This window comes from Oncorhynchus tshawytscha, linkage group LG28 (assembly GCF_018296145.1).
Source record: "Oncorhynchus tshawytscha isolate Ot180627B linkage group LG28, Otsh_v2.0, whole genome shotgun sequence".
NCBI classification, from domain to species: Eukaryota; Metazoa; Chordata; class Actinopteri; order Salmoniformes; family Salmonidae; genus Oncorhynchus; species Oncorhynchus tshawytscha.
In genome coordinates, this window is record NC_056456.1 from 34148112 (window position 1) to 34173374 (window position 25263).

The 25263-nt window shown below is 44.3% G+C and overlaps 1 protein-coding gene across 1 annotated transcript; it reads right to left on the bottom strand.

Annotated features, from left to right (window-relative positions):
• Positions 1 to 1853: 1853 nt before the first annotated feature.
• Positions 1854 to 16740, bottom strand: LOC112226386 (protein crumbs homolog 1-like). Its single transcript, XM_024390773.1, has 6 exons — positions 15675 to 16740; positions 13748 to 14301; positions 9756 to 9921; positions 6798 to 7725; positions 6021 to 6143; positions 1854 to 2112 (listed from the first exon to the last, which is right to left on the bottom strand). Exons 1-6 carry the CDS (start codon positions 16738 to 16740, stop codon positions 1854 to 1856), a joined length of 3096 nt encoding a protein of 1031 aa, XP_024246541.1.
• Between the last annotated feature and the right edge of the window lie 8523 nt (positions 16741 to 25263).

Genomic DNA, 25263 nt, shown 5'->3' on the forward strand with positions numbered 1-25263 from the left:
TTGATAAGCTAAGTGACATAATTTCAGTCAATTGGAGGTGTACCTGTGGATGTATTTCAAGGCCTACCTTCAAACTCAGTGCCACTTTGCTTGACATCATGGGAAAATTAAAAGAAATCAGCCAAGACCTCAGAAAACAATTTGTAGACCTCCACTAGTCTGGTTTATCCTTGGGAGCAATTTCCAAATGCCTGAAGGTACCACGTTCATCTGTACAAACAATAGTACGCAAGTATAAACACCATGGGACAACGCAGACGTCATACCGCTCAGGAAGGAGTCGCATTCTGTCTCCTAGAGATAAACGTACTTTGGTGCGAAAAGCGCAAATCAATCCCAGAACAACAGCAAAGGCCTGTGTGAAGATGCTGGAGGAAACAGGTACAAAAGTATCATTTCCACAGTAAAACGAGTCCTATATCAACATAACCTGAAAGGCCGCTCAGCAAGGAAGAAGCCACTACTCCAAATCCGCAATGTAAAAGCCAGACTACGGTTTGCAACTGCATATGGGGACAAAGATCGTAATTTATGGAGAAATGTCCTCTGGTCTGATGAAACAGAAATAGAACTGTTTGGCCATTATGACCATCATTATGTTTGGAGGAAAAAGGGGGAAGCTTGCAAGCGGAAGAACACCATCCCAACCGTAAAGCACGAGGGTGGCAGCATCATGTTGTTGGGTTGCTTGGCTGTAGAAGGGACTGGTGCACTTCACAAAATAGATGGCATCATGAGGAGAGACAATTATGTGGATATATTGAAGCAACTCAAGACATCCGTCAGGAAGTTAAAGCTTGGTCGCAAATGGCAATGCAAGGCAATGCTACCAAATACTAATTGAGTGTATGTAATATTCTGATCCACTGGGAATGTGATGAATGAAATAAAAGCTAAAATTAATCATTCTCTCTACTATTATTCTGACATTTCACATTCTTAAAATAAAGTGGTGGTCCTAACTGACATAAGACAGGGACATTTTTACTAGGATTAAATGTCAGGAATTGTGGAAAAACTGAGTTTAAATGGATTTGGCTAAGGTGTATGTAAACTTCTGACTTCATGTATGTTATGTCGGAAAACGTCAGTTATAAATTATTCTGTCCTAGTTAAAAGCAAGTTATCATCCAATAGGCTTTGATTAAATTTCCAATATCCTTGCCCACATGGAAATTCTGTAAGTGTAATGTTATAGGCCAATTATTTGATGGTCCGACCGCATTCTGTCCCCTATCAATTTAAAAATTGATTCTGTCCCCTATCAATTTAAAAATAGATTCTGTCCCCTATCAATTTACAAAAAACTTTTAGTGCTAGCGAGAACGACATAAGAAAGCAGTCAAGACGACTAGCTTGATTGAGCCTCCGCCATGTATATGTCACTAGGTCAGGATATTTAAGTCTCCATATATCCACTAGTTCCAATATATCCATGATTTCGATATTTCCTTAAGTGAACGAGGGTAATAGTTTGTTGTGTGATTTCCTTAACGGTCCATTGCGGTATTTAAAACTGTATTATAATCTCCCACCATAATAATACAGTCTTGTATTGCTTGTAGGTTTGATAAAGTATGATATATAATTTCAAAGAAGTGTGGATTATCATCATTTGGACTGTATGGATTAATGAGCCATATCTGTTTATGGTCCGATAACATATGTAAATAGTTAAGGTAAGGTTTTTGGGAGGGTAAATGGATCCTAAACCTGTGCATAGGAAGTGGGAGCAACAGCTACCCAGAACATTCAATCAACACTTTGTAGCCCATGTTGGTTCCCGATGGCCCTTTGTTATCCATGTTGGCTCTCATGTGCTCCTAGTTGTCCATGTTGGCTCCAATGGATCACTAGTCGTCATCTATTTGCAGTTGTCCCCAGTCGATCTCTGGGCCATCGTCGAGGTGCAAGATAAGGTAGGACATGAGCTGGAACATGTATTGGAATTGCAACAAGGCCAGGTAAAAGTAGAAGTCGCTGACATCGATCTGGCACTGGTCACCTGAGAAGTTCATCTCACATATACAGTGGAAGTGGTTGACAAGGTTGTGGCAGTAGCCTCCGTATTCACAGGGGCTCGACGCACACTCATCAAAGTCTATTTCACACCTGTTACACACGGGGGATTTAATGAAATATACTTATATATTAGTTATATATTTAACAATAATTGCATATTTTAATAATATTAATTACATTATTATATACATATACATTGTGTTACAAAACCAACTAGCTAGCCAACTGAGTTTGGTACACTTTCTAAGTCTAGGAGTCCTAGGCCTAGCTAAATGGTCTGTAACCTGATTTAATGTGTTCATTTCAAATCAAATCAAATCCGACTTTATTAGTCACATGCTCTGAATACAACAGGTGTAGAGCTTACAGTGAAATGTTTTCTTACGAGCCCCTAACCAACAGCGCCGTTTAAGAAAAATATGGATAAGAATAAGAGATAAAAGTAACAAGCAATTAAAGAGCAGCAGTAAAAAAATACAATATTTACTGGAGGGTGCCAGTATAGAGTCAATGTGTAGAGGCACCAGTTAGTTGAGGTAGTATGGGGATGTAGGTAGAGTTATTAAAGTGACTATGCATAGATGACAACAGAGTGGCAGTGGTGGGGAGGGAGGGGGGGGGCAATACATATAGTCTGGGTAGCCATTTGACTGGATGCTCAGGAGTCTCATGGCCTGGGGCTAGAAGCTGTTTAGAAGCCTCTTGAACCTAGACATGGCGCTCCAGTACCACTTACCGTGAGAGAACAGTCTATGACTAGGGTAGCTGGAGTCTTTGACCATTTTTAGGGCCTTCCTCTGACACCACCTGGTGTAGAGGTCCTGGATGGCAGGAACCTTGGCCCCAGTGATGTACTGGGCCGTTCGCATTACCCTCTGTAGTGCCGAGCAGTTTCCATACCAGGCAGTGATGCAACCACCATGCTCTCGATGGTGCAGCTGTAGAACCTATTGAGGATCTGAGGACCCATGCCAAATCTTTTCAGTCTCCTGAGGGGAAAATAATTTTTGTCATGCCCGCTTCACGACTGTTTTGGTGTGCTTGGACCATTTTAGTTTGTTGGTGATGTGGACACCAAGGAACTTGAATCTCTCAACCTGCTCCACTACAGCCCCCGTCGATGAGAATGGGGTCGTGCTCTGTCCTCTTTTTCCTGTAGTCCACAATCATCTCCTTTGTCTTGATCACGTTGAGGGAGAGGTTGTTGTTCTGGCACCAGACGGCCAGGTCTCTGACCTCCTCCCTATAGGCTGTCTCATTGTTGTCTGAGATCAGGCCTACCACTGTTGTGTCATCTGAGGGAGAGGTTGAAAATGTCAGTGAAGACACTTGCTAGTTGGTCAGCGCATGCTCGCAGTACATGTCCTGGTAATCTGTCTGGCACTGTGGCCTTGTGAATGTTGACCTGTCTAAAGGTGTTACTCACATTGGCTGCGGAGAGCGTGATCACACAGTCTCCCAGTACAGCTGGTGCTCTCATGCATGTTTCAGTGTTATTTGCCTCGAAGCGAGCATAGAAGTAGTTTAGCTCGTCTGGTAGGCCCATGTCACTGTGCAGCTCTCGTCTGTGCTTCCCTTTGTAGTCTGTAATGGTTTGCAAGCCCTGCCACATCCGACGAGGATCAGAGTCGGTATAGTATGACTCAATCTTAGTCCTGTATTGACACTTTGCCTGTTTGATGGTTCGTCAGAGGGCATAGAGGAATTTCTTATAAGCTTCCGGGTTAGAGTCCCGCTCCTTGTAAGCGGTAGCTCTAGCCTTTAGCTCAGTGTGGATGCTGCCTGTAATCCATGGCTTCTGGTTGGGGTATGTACGTTGGGGTTGGGGTATGTACGTTATTGATGAAGCCAATGACAGATGTGGTATCCTCCTCAATGCCATTGGAGGAATCCCAGAACATATTCCAGTCTGTGCTAGCAAAACAGTCCTGTAGCTTAGCATCTGCTTCATCTGACCACATTTATTTTTCTAGTAACTGGTGCTTCCTGCTTACATTTTTTGCTTGTAAGCAGGAATCAGGAGGATGGAATTATGGTGAGATTTGCCAAATGGAGGGCGAGCTTTGTGTGTGAAGTATAGGTGGTCCAGAGTTCTTTTCACTCTAGTTGCACATTTAACATGCTGATAAAAATTTGGTAAAACTGATTTAAGTTTCCCTGCATTAAAGTCCCCGACTAGGAGCGCCACCTCTGGGTGAGTGTTTTCTTGTTTGCTTATGGCGGAATACAGCTCATTCATGCTATTTTAGTGCCAACCTCTGACTGAGGTGGTATGTAAAACAGCTATGAAGAATACAGATGAGAGCTCTCTCGGTAGGTAGTGTGGTCTACAGCTTATCATGATATACTCAACCTCAGGTGAGCAATAGCCCGAGACTTTCTTAGATATTGTGCACCAGCTGTTATTTTCAAAAATACATAGTCCGCTGCCCCTTGTCTTACCAGACGCTGCTGTTCCATCCTGCCAGTACATCGTATAACCAGCCAGCTGTATGTTGATATTGTCGTCGTTCAGCCACGATTCCATGAAGCATAAGATGTTACAGTTTTTAATGTCCCGTTGGTAGTTTAACCTTCTCCGTAACCCGTCGATTTTATTGTCCAAAGATTGCACGTTTACTTGCAGAATTGAGGGATAGTGGGGTTTAATCGATCACTTTCGAATTCTCAGCACGCACCCCGCTTTCTGGCCTCTCTTTTCCACCTCCTCTTCACACAGATCATGGGGGTTTGGGCCTGTTCCCGAGGGAGCCGTATATCCTCCACCTCGGGTTTGTCAGAGTCGTGAAAGAAGAAAAAGGATTCTGCTAGTCCGTGGTGAGTAATCGCAGTCCTGATGTCTAGAAGTTATTTTCGGTCATAAGAGACGGTAGCGGCAACATTATGTACAGAATGAGTAAAAATTAAGTTAAAAATGAACAAAAAAACACAATCGGTTGGTGGCATGTAAAACATCTGCCTTCTGCTCCGGGCGTCATTTTCTTGTGTGTAGATTTATGAGAGACGTCGGAGTATATGGACTGTGTTGTATGCATTTGCCTCCAGGAGACAGCAACCTTACCTAGGTCCTGGGCCTCCTCCATCCTGACTCCTGGGTCGGCCAGCCCAAGCAGGCTATTGAATTGTTAACAAAATAAATATGTACAAAAAACAAAATTTAAAAAATTCATGCTCCAAAAAGATAACCCCAAAACAAACACTGGCAGCCCAAGAGGCTTCTGGACACTTTTCTCTTACTGTTTGTCGATCATTTTTAATTACTCACACCTGTGCACTTATCAAGGCTAAGCACAGCATCTGCAGTCGGTTGCTGCTGCCACCTAGGGATTAGGTAGTGTTCTGTCTATCTATGCTAATACTTAACCACGCCCCTATATAACAAAAATTGGTACAATCATTTTTCTTCTTCATTCATGTGGTATACTGAGTAGCAATTTTGTTTTTTTCCCCAGTTGCTTTATGACTCTAAAACCTAATTAAAATTAACATATTTGATCATTAATATTCTATCTAAATCTTCAAGGGAGAGGGAGTTGACAGGTAATGTTTTTTGTTTACCATGGTGATATCAATATATTTTGTTTAAATCTATCAAAAAGAGAGAACTTTCCGGACCTTGAGTTGTCTTGTTACACTACATGTAAACATGACATTAAGGAAGTTGACCCTGCTCATTCCTCAATAATTTAGGATTTTTGACAAATCTGATGGAGTTTACCAAACCTTGGGACACATCTTTAAGGAGTCACAGTTTTAAGATACACATTCTTTGAAGTCACAAAGGGTTATTCCAATAAACTAAATGAGATCTGTTTTCAGATCCAAGTTTCTAACATCTTGAGTTTCTGAGGTTGAAATTGGAATCCTTTGCTTAGGACAAGGATTGTCCAGATTTTCAAGAATGCCTGAATTACATAGTAATTACACTTAGGTTTCATTGAGATTCATTGACACAAGTGTTTACTACAGATTTACTATTGTTTATATTCATGGCTTACCATTCCCCTATAAAACCGGGCAGACAGTCACAGGTGTAGTCTTGCTTAGAGCAGTTCCCCCCGTTGAAGCAGCTGTAATTCCATCTGTCTCCAGGACACACGGACGTGGGCAGGTTGGGGTATCTAGAGTTCAGCGACACAAACATACAAGCATCAGTTACCTGACAGTTAGGAGTTTGATAGCTGGCGAAATGGCTCAAACAGAATTGTTAGTTGATTAAGTTGATGTGTCTAATCACCACAGATGTGAGCTAGTATTGGCTTGAGAAGATATAATTTAAAATTACTTGAAAGAACTTGAAATAACTTACGGTATCTTTTCAATGTACCATGGGACTTCTGGCACCTTTTCACTAAAAGAGAATGATTAATCAGGCATCCATTTGGGGCAGCAGGGTAGCCTAGTGGTTAGAGCGTGTGACTAGTATCCGGAAGGTTGCAAGTTTAAACCCCCGAGCTGACAAGGTACAAATCTGTCGTTCTGCCCCTGAACAGGCAGTTAACCCACTGTTCCTAGGCCGTCATTGAAAATAAGAATTTGTTCTTAACGGACTTGCCTAGTTAAATAAAGGTCAAATTTAAAAAATGGTGTTCATATTACCCTTGACATATGATATGACATATGCAATAACTCATACACAATTGAGTTAGAGCTTTGGATTGTTTTGTTTAGTTCTTGCAGATTTGTTTTTTGATTTTTTTCTATGTTCTTTAAGATAAATTAGGGTTAGGATGGGTTAAGGTTGGGGGGGAATATGGGAAGAGTTTGAGACTTACTCGCAGAAGGGCCCGGTCATGTTCCTGGGGCAGTGGCAGGCATAGTTCAGGAGGCCTCTGAGACAGGTGGCCTCCGGGCCGCACTTGTTGTTCTCACACATATCCACGTCCTTCTCACACCTGGTCCCCCCATACCCCGGCTCACACGCACATAGATATCCCTCCCCCAACACACTGCAGTTGCCATGGACACAGGGCTTGACGGCGCAGGTGTCCACGTCATTCTGGCATTGTGGCCCCATCCACTCAGGAGGGCACCTGCAGAGGGAGAGGTCAAAGAGTTCCTCACACACCCCCTGGTTTAGACAAGGGTTCGGCGTGCACACACTAGCCCCCCGGCAGCCATATAGGGGGGTGACTGCACTGGGGGTCCTCACAAACTGCCCCTCTTGGGGCCTGGGAAGGTTCAGGTCAGTATCTCCATAGAAGGGCAGCGGGAGCCCCCCGATCTGGACAGGGCCCAGACATCCATCCAAATTCCCCCCAGCCTCTGGCCCCAGACCTCCCAGGAGGATGTCCACTCCCTCCCTGAGGAAGGCCAGGCTCCCAGAGGCGACTTTGGACACAACATGCTCCTCCTCTACTCCATCTCTTCCCCCATCCAGGACCATGATCCACCTGGAGGTCTGTAGATCTGGGGCTTCCATGGAGAGCTCCACCATGTGCCACTTGCCGTCGCTGACCAGGCCCCGGCTCTGGGCAGTGAGCTTGGGGGAGGCCTCGCCACCACCGGCCTGTAGTTCTAGCAGGAGGTGAGAGTCCTGGAGGGAGATGGTGATGAACTCAGAGCCTTTCTTGGTGTGTAGGAGGGTGGCGTTTGTTTGTCTGGTTCGCACACTTAGGAGGACGCTGCTGAGGTGGTGCCTGATCTTCCCGTTGCCTCTGTAGGAAAGTATGCTGTCATTCCGAAGGGTCACGTTGGACACACCTGGGATGCAAAGCAGAAGAGGCTTAAAACAACAAAATCTGTAACTGAAATATCCTCAGTGGCACAAGAAGCAACCAAAAATCAACGAGAGAGATGGGGCAAGTGCAATGTTCAACATTTTGGGCTAAAACCCCTTTCAAGTAACTGAGGCATTAACCGTTGCCCCCCCATCTCTCCCATTGATTTGTGGTTAGCCTTGGGTAAAGTTACTGAAGTTAAAGGTGGCTGTTTAAAGAAATCCACACCATGGATTACAGTCTTTCCTAGCCCATAGACTACTTTCAGGGTAAGGAACCATATCGAGACCTTATCTTTTAATTGCCTATTGAACAAACAGGAGCATTACTTGAAAAAATTCTGGTGCCTTAACCTCTTGAATCATGTGGTGGTATGGTTAATCTGGGGGGATAAACTTGGCTCATTGGCTCATGGGAATTCTGTGTTGGGCTTCTCCTTCTGCCCTAAGTCTCTACTGTATTTACCTTTACTCTAGTTAAGCCCTCAGATAAGGAAACGCAGGGAGGATAATCAACAGTCCATTCTGTGGATACACACTGAATAGGCCGACATACTAGTCTGCTCTATATAGAATATGCCAAACACAGAGAAGAAATTGCTACATGTCTATGTTTCCCTGGCCTCTCTTCAAGAACCCCCAGCCAGTTCCACGTATCTATTTAAATACAGCAAACTTAATTCAACTAATTAAGCAGACATGATTCAACTAGTCAAGCAGAGTGGATTCAGCTAATGAAGTGCTTGATGATTAGTGAACTACCGGTAATTGAATCAGGTGCACTGATACTGGATTAGGTCAAATACACTACATGACCAAAAGTATGTGGACACGTGCTCGTCAAACATCTCATTCCAAAATCCTGGGCATTAATATGGAGTTGATCCTCCCTTTGCTGCTATAACAGCCTCCACTCTTCTGGGAAGGCTTTCTACTAGATGTTGGAACATTTCTTTGGGGACTTGCTTCCATTCAGCCACAAGAGCATTAGTGAGGTTGTACATTGATGTTGGGCGATTAAGTCTGGCTCGCAGTCTGTGTTCCAATTCATCCCAAAGGTGTTAGATGGGGTTGAGGTCAGGGCTCTGCGCAGGCCAGTCAAGTTCTTCCACACTGATCTCAACAAACCATTTCTGAATGGACCTCGCTGTGTGCACAGGGACATTTTCATGCTAAAACAGGAAAGGGCCTTCCCCAAACTGCGGCAGGGTAGCCTAGTGGTTAGAGCGTTGGACTAGTAACCGGAAGGTTGCAGGTTCAAATCCCTGAGCTGACAATGTACAAATCTGTCGTTCTGCCCCTGAACAGGCAGTTAACCCACTGTTCCTAGGCTGTCATTGAAAATAAGAATAGTTAAATAAAGGTAAATAAATAAACTGTTGCCACAAAGTCAGAAGCACAGAATCATTGTATGCTGTTCACTGGAGCTAAGGGGCCTAGCCAAACCATGAAAAACAGCCCCAGACCATTATTCCTCCTCCACCAAACTTTACAGTTGGCACTATGCATTGGGGCAGGTAGTGTCCTTTAACACACTGTTTGTGTGGCCTAGCTTGTGAGGCCTACCAATTTGTGGCTGAGCTGTTGTTGCTGCTAGATGTTTCCACTTCACAATAACAGCACTTGCAGTTGACCGGAGCAGCCCCAGTAGGACAGAAATTTGACGAACTGACTTGTTGGAAAAGTGGCATCCTATGACGGTGCCACGTTGAAAATCACTGAGCTCTTCAGCTCCATGTAGTCCATTCTACTGCCAATGTTTGTTTATGGAGATTGCATGGCTGTGTGCTAGATTTTATACACCTGTCAGCAACGGGTGTGGCTGAAATAGCCAATTCCACTAATTGTCCACATACTTTTGTAAATATAGTGTAACTGGACCTTGCAGGCGGTATTAAAAGAGAGGTTTGAGAAACATTGATATGAGTAATAGTGAAATTTGACATTTGATTTCTGCAGAATGGATTACATTGCTTGATCTCTTCAGAAAGGGGTTCCCGAACTAGGAACTCACACTCAAAGCCCTGTGAGAGGGTCTGGCAGGCTGCGGTCGAGGGGCACGGAGACAACTCACACCACTTGACCACCTCACAGCGCCGCCCTGCAATGTTGGGTGGGCAATTGCAGATAAAGTCGTCCCACATGGAGTAGCACACTCCGCCGTTCAGACATGGGATGTTCTGGAGGAGACAAATAATAACTCTGTCAAGCAGTTGATTTTGTCATGGAAAATGTCATGGGGCAACTGTGTTGTCATGGGGAGGTTGTGCAGAGTCATTGGGCAACTACAGTTGAAGTCGGAAGTTTGCATACACCTTAGCCAAATACATTTAAACTCGTTTTTTCACAATTCCTGACATTTAATCCTAGTAAAAATTCCCTGTCTTATTCCCTGTTAGGATCACCACTTTATTTTAAGAATGTGAAATGTCAGAATAATAGTAGAGAGAATAATTAATTTCAGCTTTTATTTTTTTTTATCACATTCCCAGTGGGTATGAATTTTACATACACTTAATTAGTATTTGGTAGCATTGCCTTTAAATTGTTTAACTTGGGTCAAACGTCACAGGTAGCCTTCCACAAGCTTCCCACAATAAGTTGGGTGAATTTTGGCCCATTGCTCCTGACAGAGCTGGTGTAACTGAGCCAGGTTTGTAGGCCTCCTTGCTCGCACGCTCTTTTTCAGTTCTGCCCACAAATGTTCTATAGGATTGAGGTCAGGGCTTTGTGATGGCCACTCCAATACCTTGACTTTGTTGTCCTTAAGCCATTTTGCCGCAACTTTGGATGTATGATTGGGTCACTGTCTATTTGGAAGACCCATTTGCGACCAAGCTTTAACTTCCTGACTGATGTCTTGAGATGTTGCTTCAATATATCCACATAATTTTCCTACCCCATGATGCCATCTATTTTGTGAACTGCACCAGTCCCTCCTGCAGCAAAGCACTCCCAAAGCACCCCACAACAACCCCACCCTGTGTTTCATAGTTGGGATCGTGTTCTTCGGCTTGCAAGCCTCCCCTTTTACCTCCAAACATAACAATGGTCATTACAGCCAAGCAGCTTTCACCAGACCACATTTCTCCAAAAAGTACAATCTTTGTCCCCATGTGCAGTTGCAAACCGTAGTCTGGCTTTTTTATGGTGGTTTTGGAGCAGTGACGTCTTCCTTGCTGAGCGGCTTTTCAGGTTATGTCGATATAGGACTTGTTTTACTGTGGATATAGATACTTTTGTACATGTTTCCTCCAGCACCTTCAAAAGGTCCTTTGCTGTTGTTCTGGGATTGATTTGCACTTTTCGCACCAAAGCACGTTCATCTTTAGGAGACAGAACGCGACTCCTTTCTGAGCAGTATGACATCTGTGTGGTCCCATGGTGTTAATACTTGCGTACTATTGTTTGTACAGATGAACGTGGTACCTTCAGGTGTTTGGAAATTGCTCCCAAGGATGAACCAGACTAGTGGAAGTCTACAAGTTTTTTCTGAGGTTTTGGCTGATTTCTTTTGGATGTCAAGGATGTCAAGTGAAGAGGCACTGAGTTTGAAGTCAGGCCTTGAAATGCATCCACAGGTACACCTCCAATGGACCAAGGTGCAGCGTGGTACGTGTTCATGATCTTTTAATTACACTGAACACTAGAACAAAAAGAAGATAACGGAACAAACAAAACAGAGACAGAAAACAACTACCCACAACTCAAGGGCGAAAACAGGCTGCCTAAGTATGGTTCTCAATTCTCAATGTTCTCAACGATTGACAGCTGCCTCTGATTGGGAACCATACCAGGCCAAACACCTAGAAATACAAACATAGAAAAAAACATAGAATGCCCACCCCAACTCATGCCCTGACCAACCTAAAATAGAGACATAAAAAAAGGAACTAAGGTCAGGACGTGACACTAACCGACTTGCCAAAATTATTAACAAGAAATTTGTAGAGTAGTTGAAAAAACATTTTTAATGACTCCAACCTAAGTGTATGTAAACTTCTGACTTCAACTGTATGTTGTCAAAGAGAATATACTTGCAGAGCTCCAGAAACTGATTCTCAAATAGAACCCCCCATCACACTTGTAGGCAATGTCATGGCGACGTTAACTAGCTTCGATCATGCGCGGAAATTAGAGAAAATGAACAACTATGTGAAGGTTAAGGACCAAGCAGGCAATGGGACAACAAAGTAGGGTGCAAACATTGTAGTAGGGTTTTTATTTCCCCAAACTTTAAGTTGTTAACAATGTAAGAGGATTCAAGCCATAAAGTTGCATAAAATATTATAAGGTCTGTAAATTAATAAAAGTAAACTTTTCTAAAGCCTCAACATAAAGTATAACTGATGTCTACATAGCAGAGGAGGAGCAACTGTAACGATCGTCGTTGGAATGAGACAGGCGGGAGTGAAGGGCGATTCCGGCAGCTCCGGAGTGACGGGCGGTTCTGGCAGCTCCTGACAGACGGGCGGCTCTGGCAGCTCCTGACAGACGGGCGGCTCTGGCAGCTCCTGACAGACGGGCGGCTCTGGCAGCTCCTGACAGACGGGCGGCTCTGGCAGCTCAGGACAAACGGACGGCTCTAGCAGCTCAGGACAGACGGGCGGATCTGGCAGCTCAGGACAGATGGGCGGCTTTCGCTGCGTCCAGCTCTGCCTTGGGGCGGCGATATTCCCCAGCCTGTGCCCAGGGCCCTTTTCCGTCCAAAATCTCCTCCCATGTCCATGAGTCCAGAAATCGCTGCTGCCCGATATCACGCTGCTTGGTCCTTGGTTGGTGGGTGATTCTGTAACGTAATTCGTCCTCCTCTAACGAGGAGTAGTCAAGATCGGACCAATGCGCAGCGTGGTATGTGTCCATGTTAATATTTAATAAATCAACTGAACACTGAATAACAAAACAACAAAGTGAAAGAACGAAACGACAACGAAACAGTCCTGTCTGGTGAAGACACAAAACAGAAAACAATCACCCACAAAACACATGTGGGAAAAGGCTACCTAAGTATGATTCTCAATCAGAGACAACGAACGACACCTGCCTCTGATTGAGAACCATACCAGGCCAAACACATAAACACAACATAGAAAAAAGAACATAGACTACCCACCCCAACTCACGCCCTGACCCAACTAAAACAAAGACATAACAAAGGAACTAAGGTCAGAACGTGACAGCAACTCATATCAAGGGTTAACTAAATCAAAAGCATGGCACTCAGAAGGGAATGGCCAGTTCCAAATATACAAGGCAGGTAGGCTGTAAAGATACTCATATGTGCATAGTACATTTTACCATAATATTTAGAGTTAGGGAAATCCATTTCGCCTACATGCTGGACAGAGGTGATATCATCCAAAACCTCTCCAGATTAAGGGTAATAGAATGTGCCAAGAACACCTAGCCACCAGAAAACAGCTGCACAAAACCAAAATGGTAAATTATTTGAACAAGGCTAAATGTTTGTTGCAAATGAATGTTAAAGTGCACAGGATAGGGACATTTAGCAGTGCGGCTAGATGTGTCTGTCACTCTAAGGAAGTTATCTTTCACTCTTTCATTGACTTCCCAAACCCCAAATCCCAGTATGGTCTGTTTGGTCTGCTTCGCGGCCATCCCAGGAAGTATTGGCTGCTAGGAACTTTGGGTTTATAAACTCAGTGGTGTTGTCATGAGGCAACTGTGGTATTGTCATGAGGCAACTGTGGTGTTGTCATGGGGCAACTGTGGTGAGTCATGGGGCAACTGGCATTGTCATGGGGCAACTGGGGTTTTGTCATGGGGCAACTGTGTTGAGTCATGGGGCAACTGTGGTTTATCAGTATAGTATGTAGTATGTACTGTGGTTTGTCATGGGGCAACTGTGGTTTGTCAGTATAGTATGTAGTATATACTGTGGTTTGTCAGTATAGTATGTAGTATATACTGTGGTTTGTCATGGGGCAACTGTGGTTTGTCAGTATAGTATGTAGTATATAGTATAGTGTATGTCCAGCTACTCACACTGCAGACGTTGTCACTCATACATCCCTGTGTGACGTTGACCAGCTCCTCCACACCGTATGAGGCCACCGGAGTTCCTATGGGAAAGAACTGCAGCCGTTTATTGTTGATTCTCAGGTCCTGGACACAGCCTTTCAGGTAACCCCCGAAGGAGGCCGAGGCTCTCTGGTCAGACAAGCCCCCAACGTAGACCAGGTCCCCTGGCTGTGCCACCACGGGCCGGATGGGAATGGTTCCATGGCTCTGGGCCGACTGGAACAGGGTCACAGAGTCGCCCTCCAGCTGCACCGTCACCAAGTGAAAGTGGCCGTCACTGACCACTTTGCTTCCCGTCAGGCTCTCAAAATTGTTCACCTGAACTTTGACCCGGCCATCATCCAGCCACAGGCGGAGATACTGGCTGGTGCTGTTAGCCAGGACCAGGAGAAGGCCACTGGGGCGCCGGGTACGCACAAACATGGATATGGTGATGGTGCCAGAACCCAGGGGATCGTCCAAGGAGAAGACGGCATAGCTTGCTACGTCCTCGTACCCGAACTTGGCGGTGATGTACTCTGCGTTGATACAGAGAGAGAGAGTTTTAGAAAAATAAATAAAGTTGCAAACTATGTCCTCCCAATTATTTAATGCATAGATGAAGAACTAACAGAGAGAGATGGTGTCAAAACACAAAGACAATAGCATGGTTTCCACTACACTCTTAGAAAAAGGGTTCCAAAACGGTTCTTCAGCTGTCCCATTAGGAGAACACTTTTTGGATCCAAATAGGACCCTTTTAGGCTCCACATGGAACCTTTTGGATACCATGTAGAACCCTCTGCGGAAAGGGTCCTATATGGAACCCAAAATGGTTCTACCTGGAACAAAAAAAAGTTCATCAAAGGGTTTTCCTATGGGGAACCCTTTTCCGGTTCTAGTTTTTCTAAGAGTGTACCAATCTCCAGTCGGGCCACTGTGTGTTAGTGCCTTCTCTTTTTCCAAAACTATGCTATTGTCTGTTTACTAGTCTGGGAACCAGGATTGGTGTAAATTCCATTTAAACTCAGTCAAGTCATGAAGTGAATTGAAATTCTATTCCTGACATGAAAAGTTTTCAAATCATGAATTGAATTAAACTCATAAAAATTAAATGGAATTGCCCCCAATTTTGACTTGGTACCAGACTGAGATGTTTATGCCACTCATTCAAGCAGCAGGGATGGAATATTGTCAGGTGTGAGCTGGGGCAATCCGGCCCCTGAGGACTAGAGTTGCCCATCCCTGATTCAAGGTGAAGAGGACCAGTATTCAGAACTCGGACCAGTTATTTCCACCTCTCACGTTAAAGCGTTGTGGCGGGAGTCCTTGGGAACCCCTGTTTTCTGGAAAGTAAAAGCTTTCCCAGTCGGCTCCTTAAACGTTTCCTTAATCCTAAGGCCAGGTGTTATTTGATTTGCTTCTCTCTGCCTCTGTGTGTTTGAGTTTATGTGTGTACGTTCATGTGTGCCTGTGTGTGTGTGTACCTGTGTGTGTACCTGTGTGTGTGCATACATGTGTGTTTATGAGTGTGTGTGTGTGTGTGTGTGTGTGTCTGTACTGTATATGCTATTTTTACTAGTTCTCTAAGCTCCTTTGCAGTCTACCACAGGCTACTTTATCCACCTGTTCGGTGCCACATTACAATTCCAGCCATTCAGATTTTGGAGTGATCCTGAGGCTGAACTGTTGACCTGTAAATCAGGCAAAAATGACCATTTCCATTGTTCTTGGCTACATTATCCAAGCTTTAGGAGAAGCACATAACCATTGCTCTAATATAATATGTGGGATTATTGCATTGAAAATGACATTCTGAAGCTGTGGCTCTCATATTGTACAGTGTTTCTGCTTTACTTTGGTTTTACTGCTACATCTTCAGTGTTTTCAGACAACACTCTCCCGGCCTTACCCTCAGCACAGTCAGTAGTCCCCTTGTATGGTCTGTAGCACTCGCACATATAGCTCCTCCATCCCTGGTTTATGCAATGCCCCCGGTTCTGACACGGGTTGTCGTCACACTTGTCCTTGTCGCTGCACCCCGCTGTGACGTTGATCTGAGCCGGTGAGTTGGCGAGGGCAGGCACCACCAGCCGTGACTCCACAAACACGTCCCGAAAGCAGCCCAGGAAGTGGGCAGGCGGGACAAGTGGGACAGAAGGGTCAGCAGCCTCAGGCATCCTCTTTCCTGCTACCACACCGGAGCCCCAGCCCAGTCCCACACCTCCTAGGAAGAGGCTGTGACGGACTGAGCCGGACTCGGAGAGGCCGGAGCCTTGGTCCAGTAGGGGGGTGTCGGTGGTTGGGAACTCCTTGGTGCAGCCCACTTCATCACAGGAGGACTGAAGCAATCTGATCCCGCTTCCCTCCGCCTCACTGCCCAGCCAGGCCTCCACTGTGTGCCACTGGCCATCCGACACACTCGGCGGTAGCTCCAGAACCACTGCCCTTCTTGACTCTTGACCTCTTAGCATGCTGAGGCGTAAGTGGCTGTCGACCAGCTCGATGGTGAGCAGCAAGTCTTCGACCCGGCGCTGGAGGAGGGTGCCGACGTGCCGGTCCGTCCTGAAGCTTAGGGTGACGTTCAGAGGTACTTCAGGGTCCGATAGCTCGGTCTCCACGTACATGTAGCCGCTGGTCTCGAAGGAGAAGATGGTGGACGTCTGACAGTTGGAGCCGGTGAAGCCCGCACGGCAGGTGCAGGTGTAGGTGTGGCGGTCGTTCAGGAAGAGGGGAGAGCAGATGCTGCCATTCTTGCAGTGGTTGCCGTCGCAGCCCAGGAGGGCGACTGTACAGTTCTCACCTCCGTACAGATGGCCATCTTGGCTCTGTTGAGAGCAGAGGCACCTGTAGCCTCCATGATGGCTCTCGCAAACGCCACCATTCTGACACGGTAGCAGTTCACATGTGTTAGTGTCCTCCTCACAGATGGCACCTGTGTAGATATGTAAACAATCAGATATCTTTGCTTCCTGCATTAAAATCAGTTGGCCATTCTTTTTGTTCTTTTTTTTTTATCTATGTGGAATTAATATGTTATTGATATGAATCCGTTTTCCTTTTTCCTTCATGTGAATTTGGCCATACCAAGAGATTGAAAACATTGAAAACATGAATTCAAAAGTTTGCCACATGTCATGCCATTGATTACTAGTTTGTTTTTTAAAATCTTTATTTTCCTTTCAAATATATCCACATTTACCTAGTTAAATACACGTCTATATGTAGGGACATATACATATAACACTAATTTTGCAGATTGATTGGTTGATATGTTCACTTGTACTACTTTTCCTGTATCAACCAATCAAATAATAACTTTAATTATAGAAATAGATATTTGTAGTTTATTTCGTGACGTTTAGTTTGAGCACTATAGAAAGCAAGTCATAAAGAACATAAAAAGGTTGATGAAAATATTAGCGTGATAAAACAATTTGATATTCTCTTTGTAACACTTTTCTGTTCTGTGCACTGTATATCCTTACAAGAAACCTCACAGAGAACAACAACAACAACAAACTCAATACGATCAAGAGAGCTAAATTACCTGTATAGAGTAACCACAAAATCCAAACATACACGTTGACTCTCAACATGGTCCTTGGCCAGTCCTCCTAATCAGTAGAAATCGGAATATCGGTAAATGACTCCATTGCATTTCACAGAAGTTGTTTGGAAGCCATTACAACAGATATCAGCTTCTTGTGTTTCCCCCATGGATGAATGGCTGCCCAGTCCAGTCTAAAGCCGGGATCACTACGAGCTAGATAGCCTATTTGGGATTTAGGTAATGTACTTAAAATGTCTTACAAAAGGAGTGCTAGCCAAGGAGGAGTTCACAGGACTAATTTGAGCAACAGCAAACACCTCCATTAGTCTAGTAACACGAAGGCTTACATAAGAGACTAGAACCTACCTCACCGATTATGAGTTTTTAAAATGAACTTGAATTTAATTCACCGGAACCCAGTTGAGACCAGTGTCTCATGGTGACCTGAAGACCCCCCAAAAATCCATTAATACAACAAAACAAAACAATCCTAACTATAAGACAGCCTATAGTAGGAGGAGTACTGATATAGTCTATAATTCAAGTCAAATCAAATCAAATTTGTTACATACACATGTTTAGCAGATGTTATTGCGGGTGTGGCGAAATGTTTTAGTACTTTGATAGTACACTGGTGTCACGAGAATTTTTATCCCAATGGTTGAACTCAACCATCACTACAGCTTTGACCAATTCCCAGAAGTTTGTAAGACCCTGGTTAATGAACAATTAGACAAAGCCCCCAATCTGCAATAGATCAATCCTTTATTCAGAGTACTTCTACACCTTCTACACCTGTGCTTCTACACCTGCATTGCTTGCTGTTTGTGGTTTTTGGCTGGGTTTCTGTACAGCACTTTGAGATATCAGCTGATGTACGAAGGGCTATATAAATAAATTTGATTTGATTTTACTCTGAAGTCAAAAATGCAAACACAGTCATTTTATAACTCCCACCCCCACCTACCACACACACACACACACACACACACACACACACACACACACACACACACACACACACACACACACACACACACACACATACACACACACACACACACACACTCTCCTCCTCTCCTCCCTCTTTCCTGTTGTCAGTTTTCAGAGTTATCACACGTCGACAGTTCAGTTGGCCTTGAATGTCTCAACTCTACCCAGCTCATATTGCGAAATAGTAACACAATGGTCTAGTCACACACATGATTAAATTATGACTCTAACACATTTCATACAATTATATGATTTCAGGGTGGAATACTTTAATCAATACTTTAAACATATAAATTCCTTTATCAACTGGTTTCAAAGATTTAGTGAACGGATGTTATGGACACACAAAAACACACACACACATGTTGGAAGTTAGGGTACCATTCAGTAAAATCCTTTACAGTATTCTATTAGCATATTGGTTAAGGTAAAAACACAGCCACCTAATACATACTTGCCTACATCAGGGTACTTTGACTCTCTGTGTGACTTGTTCATTGGTCTCTCTCTCTCCCTGTCTCTCTCTCTCTCCTCTCGCCCTCTCTCTTTCTCTGTCACTCTCTCCCTATCTCTCTCTCTCTCCCTGTCTCTCTCTCTCTCCTCTCGCTCTCTCTCTTTCACTCTCTCCCTTTCTCTTTCTCTCTCTCCTCTCAATTCAATTCAATTCAATTCAAGGGTCTTTATTGGCATGGGATACATATGTTAACATTGCCAAAGCAAGTGAGGTAGATAATATACAAAGTGAAATAAACAATAAAAATGAACAGCAAACATTACAGAAGTTCCAAAAGAATAAAGACATTACAAATATCATATTATGTATATATACAGTATTCTCTCCTCTCTCTATCATCTTGCTCTCTCTCCTCGCTCTCTCTTCTCTCTCTCTCTCTCTCTCTCCCTCTCTCTCTCTCTCTCTCTCTCTATTTCTCTCCTCTCGCTCTCTCTCTCTTTCTCTGTCACTCTCTTCCTGTCTCTCTCGATCGCTCTCTCTCTCTCCTCTCACTCTGTTTTTACTTCACTCTGTGGTCCAACTCATCCCAAACCATCTCAATTGGGTTAAGGTCGGGTTAAGGTCGGGTGACTGTGGAGGCCAGGTTATCTGATGCAGCACTCCATCACTCTCCTTGGTCAAATAGCCCATACACAGTCTGGAGGTGTGTTTTGAGTCATTGTCCTGTTGAAAAACAAATGATAGTCCCACTAAGCGCAAACCAGATGGGATGGTGTATCACTGCAGAATGCTGTGGTAGCCATGCTGGTTAAGCGTGCCTTGAATTCTGAATAAATCACTGACAGTGTCACCAGCAAAGCACCCCCACACCATCACAACTCCTCCTCCATGCTTCAGAGGTAACTCTGGGTCTTCCTTTCCTGTGGCGGTCCTTTTAAGAGACAGTTTTCATCATAGCTTCATGGTTTTTGAAATTTTACGCATTGACTTAAAGACTTAAAGTAATAATGGACTGTCTTTTCTCTTGGCTTATTTGAACTGTTCTTGCCATAATATGGACTTGTATACCCTACCTTGTCACAACACAACTGATTGGCTTAAATGCTTTTAGAGGGAAATACTTCATAGACAAACTTCATAGATTTACATTGGCAGTAGAATGGCCTTACTGAAGTTCCCTGACTTTAGGATGCCACCTTTCCAACAAGTCAGTTCATCAAATTTCTGTCCTACTAGACCTGCCCCGGTCAACTGTAAGTGCTGTTATTGTGAAGTGCAACAGCAGCTCAGCCACAAAGTGGTAGGCCACACAAGCTCACAGAATGGGAATGCCAATTGATGAAGCATGTAACACGTAAAAATCATCTGCCCTCGGTTGCAACACTCACTACCGAGTTTCAAACTGCCTCTGGAAGCAATGTCAGCACAATACCTGTTCGTTAGGAGCTTCATGAAATGGGTTTCCATGGCCGAGCAGCCGCGCACACAAGCCTAAGATCACCATGCACAATGCCAAGTGTTGGCTGGAGTGGTGTAAAGCTCGCCCGCAATTGGACTCTGGAGTAGTGAAAACGCGTTCTCTGGAGTGAAGAATCATGCCTCACCATCTGGCAGTCCGATGGAAGAATATGGGTTTTGCTGACGCCAGGAAAACGCTGCCTGCCACAATGCATAGTGCCAACTGTAAAGTTTGGTGGAGGAGGAATAATGGTTTGGGGCTGTTATTCATGGTTTGGTCTACACCCCTTAGTTCCAGTGAAGGGGAATCGTAATGTTACTGTCACGCCCTGGTATTTTGTGTTTTTCTTCATGTATTGGGTCAGGCCAGGGTGTGGCATGGGGTTTTTGTATTGTGGTGTGTTTTGTCTTGGGGTTTTGGTGTGTATGTATTGGGATTGTAGCTAGTGGGGTTATCTAGCAAGGTCTATGGCTGTCTGGAGTGGTTCTCAATCAGAGGCAGGTGTTTATTGTTGTCTCTGATTGGGAACCATATTTAGGCAGCCATATTCTTTGAGTTTGTCGTGGGTGATTGTCCTTAGTGTCCTTGTTCCTGTCTATGTGTTAGGTTACACAAGTATAGGCTGTTTCGGTTTTCGTTACGTTTATTGTTTTTGTTAGTGTTTGTTATTTGATTCGTGTTTTACGTTCGTTATTAAATATGGATCGCAATCTACACGCTGCAGTTTGGTCCGACTCTCCTTCACACCTAGAAAACCGTAACAGTTACAGCATACAATAACATTCTAGACGATTCTGTGCTTCTAATTTTGTGGCAACAGCTTGGGGAAGGCCCTTTCCTATTTCAACATGACAATGCCCCTGTGCACAAAGCGAGGTCCATAGAGAAATGGATTGTCGAGACCGGAGTGGAAGAACTTGACTGGCCTGCACAAAGCCCTGACCTCAACCCCATCGAAAATCTTTGGGATGAATTGGAACGCTGACTGCGAGGCAGGCCTAATCACCCAACATCAGTTCCCGATCTCAGTAATGCTGTTGTGGCTGAATGGAAGCAAGTCCCCGCAGCAATGTTCCAACATCTAGTGGGAAGCCTTCCCAGAAAAGTGGAGGCTGTTATAGCAGCAAAGGGGTTCCAACTCCATATTAATGCCCATGATTTTCAAATCAGATGTTCGATGAGCAGGTCTCCAAATACTTTTGGTCATGTAGTGTATGTTACAAATTCCCTCTCCTTGTTCGGTAAATCTCCTGGTAGACGCAGCAATTCCCAGGAGTCACATGTATCCTCTGTCACAGGAGGAGACGGTGGCTATGGAAACATATGTCTCCGAATCCCTGGGGCAGGGATACATTCGGCCCTCCACTTCACCTGCCTCCTCAAGTTTCTTTTTTGTGAAGAAGAAGGATGGGCGTCTGCGCCAGTGTATTGACTATCGAGGTATCAATCAGATCACCGCGATGTACAGTTACCCGCTGCCTCTCATCACCAGTGCGATCGAGTCAATGCACGGGGCGCGCTTCTTCACAAAATTGGATCTCAGGAGCGCTTAATACCGTATCCGGGGAGGGGGACGAGTGGAAGACAGCATTTAGTACCACCTCTGGGCACTATGAGTACCTCGTCATGCCGTACGGGTTGATGAATGCTCCATCAGTCTTCCAGGCCTTTGTTGACGAGATTCTCAGGGACCTGCACGGGCAGGGTGTAGTGGCGTATATCGACGACATTCTGATGTACTCCGCTAAAAGCGCTGAGCATGTGTTCCTGGTGCGCAGGGTGCTTGGTCGACTGTTGGAGCTGTACGTCAAGGCTGAGAAATGTCTATTCTTCCAACAGTCCATCTCCTTCCTAGGGTACCACATTTGCACTTCAGGGGTGGAGATGGAGAGTAACCGCATTTCAGCCTTGCGTAATTGACCGACTCCCACCACGGTAAAGGAAGTGCAGCGGTTTCTGGGGTTTTCCAACTACTACCGGAGGTTTATCCAGGGTTTTGGTCAGGTAGCAGCTCCCATTATCTCACTGCTGAAGGGGGGACTGGTGCGGCTGCAGTGGTCGGCTGAGGCGGACAGGGCTTTTGGTCACCTGAAGGCTCTGTTTACCTCGGCTCCCGTGCTGGCTCATCTGGATCCCTTTTTGGCATTCATAGTGGAGGTGGACGCGTCCGAGGCTGAGATAGGAGCTGTGCTCTCTCAGAGCTTGGGCACGCCACCAAAGCTCCGCCCCTGTGCTTTCTTTCAAAATGATCACAAGAACGGTGAGCAAAAATCCCAGAACCACACGGGGGGACCTACTGAATGACCTGCAGAGAGCTGGGACCAAAGTAAAAAAGCCTACCATCAGTAACACACTACGCCGCCAGGGACTCAAATCCTGCAGTGCCAGACGTGTCCCCCTGCTTAAGCCAGTACACGTCCAGGTCTGTCTGAAGTTTGCTAGAGAGCATTTGGATGATCCAGAAGAAGATTGGGAGAATGTCATATGGTCAGATGAAACCAAAATATAACTTTTTGGTAAAAACTCAACTCGTCGTGTTTGGAGGACAAAGAATGCTGAGTTGCATCCAAAGAACACCATGCCTACTGTGAAGCATGGGGGTGGAAACATCGTGCTTTGGGGCTGTTTTTCTGCAAAGGGACCAGGACGACTGATCCGTGTAAAGGAAAGAATGAATGGGGCCATGTATCGTGAGATTTTGAGTGAAAACCTCCTTCCATCAGCAAGGGCATTGAAGATGAAACGTGGCTGAGTCTTTCAGCATGACAATGATCCCAAACACACCGCCCGGGCAACGATGGAGTGGCTTCGTAAGAAGCATTTCAAGGTCCTGGAGTGGCCTAGCCAGTCTCCAGATCTCAACCCCATAGAAAATCTTTGGAGGGAGTTGAAAGTCCGTGTTTCCCAGCAACAGTGTCACGCCCTGGTCTTAGTATTCTGTGTTTTCTTTATTATTTTGGTTAGGCTAGGGTGTGACATGGGTTTATTATGTGGTGTGTTTTGTCTTGGGTTTTTTCGTAGGTTTTGGGATTGTGGCTTAGTGGGGTTTTCTAGCATAGTCTGTCTAGCATGGCTGTCTGGAGTGGTTCTCAATCAGAGGCAGGTGTTTTTCGTTGTCTCTGATTGGGAACCATATTTAGGCAGCCATATTCTTTGAGTGTTTCGTGGGTGATTGTTCCTGTCTCTGTGTTGGTTTGCACCAGTTTAGCCTGTTTCGGTTTTCACGTTATGTTTGTTGTTTTTGTATTGATCGTGTTTCATCTTCATTAAAGATGTATCTAAATAACCACGTCACATTTTGGTCCGACTTTCCTTCACCTAAAGAAAACCGTAACAAACAGCCCCAAAACATCACTGCTCTAGAGGAGATCTGCATGGAGGAATGGGCCAAAATACCAGCAACAGTGTGTGAAAACCTTGTGAAGAATTATAGAAAACGTTTGACCTCTGTCATTGCCAACGAAGGGTATATAACAAAGTATTGAGAAACTTTTGTTATTGACCAAATACTTATTTTCCACCATCATTTGCAAATAAATTCATTAAAAATCCTACAATGTGATTTTCTGGATTTTTTTTCTCATTTTGTCTGTCATAGTTGAAGTGTACCTATGATGAAAATTACAGGCCTCTCTCATCTTTTTAAGTGGGAGAACTTGCACAATTGGTGGCTGACTAAATACTTTTTTTGCCCCACTGTATGTGTTCGGAAAAAAATGACAGGAGATGGTTAGAAGAGACATTGAATGTTGTTTTTTCTGTTTATGGGCTTACTTGTTGATTAGCCATACACAGAGCAATTATTACATTTAAGATGAAACTGTGGTGTTTAACATTATAGTTACAGGTACTGGTCATCTCTGTATACACGTCGCAAGACCCACTGGTTGATGCTTATTTATAAAACCCTTTTAGGCCTCACTCCCCCCTATATGAGATATCTACTGCAGCCCTTATCCTCCACATTCAACACCCGTTCTGCCAGTCACATTCTGTTAAAGGTCCCCAAAGCACACACATCCCTGGGTCGCTCTTTTTTTCAGTTCGCTGCAGCTAGTGACTGGAACGAGCTGCAGCAAACACTCAAACTGGACAGTTTTGTCTCTTCATTCAAAGACTCAATCATGGATACTCTTACAGACAGTTGTGGCTGCTTTGCGTGATGTATTTTTGTCTCTACTTTCTTGCCCTTTGTGTTGTTGTCTGTGCCCAATAATGTTTGTACCATGGTTTTTGCTGCTACCATGTTGTGCTGCTACCATGTTGTGTTGTTACCATGTTGTTGTTATGTTGTGTTGTCATGTGTTGCTGCCTTGCTATGTTGTTGTCTTTAGGTCTCTCTTTATGTAGTGTTGTGTTGTCTTTCTTGTCGGTCATGGTGTGTGTTTTGCCCCCCCCAAAAAATGTTTTTATCCCAGCCCCTTCCCGGGCAGGAGGCCTTTTGCATTTTGGTAGGCCGTCATTATAAATAAGAATTTGTTCTTAACTGACTTGCTTTAGTTAAATAAAGGTTAAATAAATTAAATTAAATTGTTTTGAGAAGATCAGAAGGTACTTTATGGGTTATTCTAACTCGAAAGGTTCACCTGTGATTTTAAATGGTCATCTTGATCGCTACATTATGTAATAACAGTAGACAGTTTGAATGTAAACATACCGTTGATAAATATTTGGGGAATGTGATGTGATGAATGGTTTAATTTATACTGTCTCCTTTGGCGCATGTGCTAGTTAGAGCGTGACAGCAGTTAGGAACATGGCTATTTAGTGTATAATCGCATGTTGTTTGTTACTTGGCATTTATGTTATTAAATGTGGCAACACATTGAAAATAACCTACGGATTAATTATCTTATGTTTAGCTTTAACCAAGGCCAGTACAAATACAGTTCTAAATGTTCATTTCGTCACTGATTCTACAAGTCAGTGTGAATCATTTCTCATATTTCCAACTTTTCAGCTATAACATTACAATTGTATAGCTAGTAGGTTATGGGATTTCTGTAGATTGACGGAAGTGAATGAAGCTAGTGCAGTTAAGG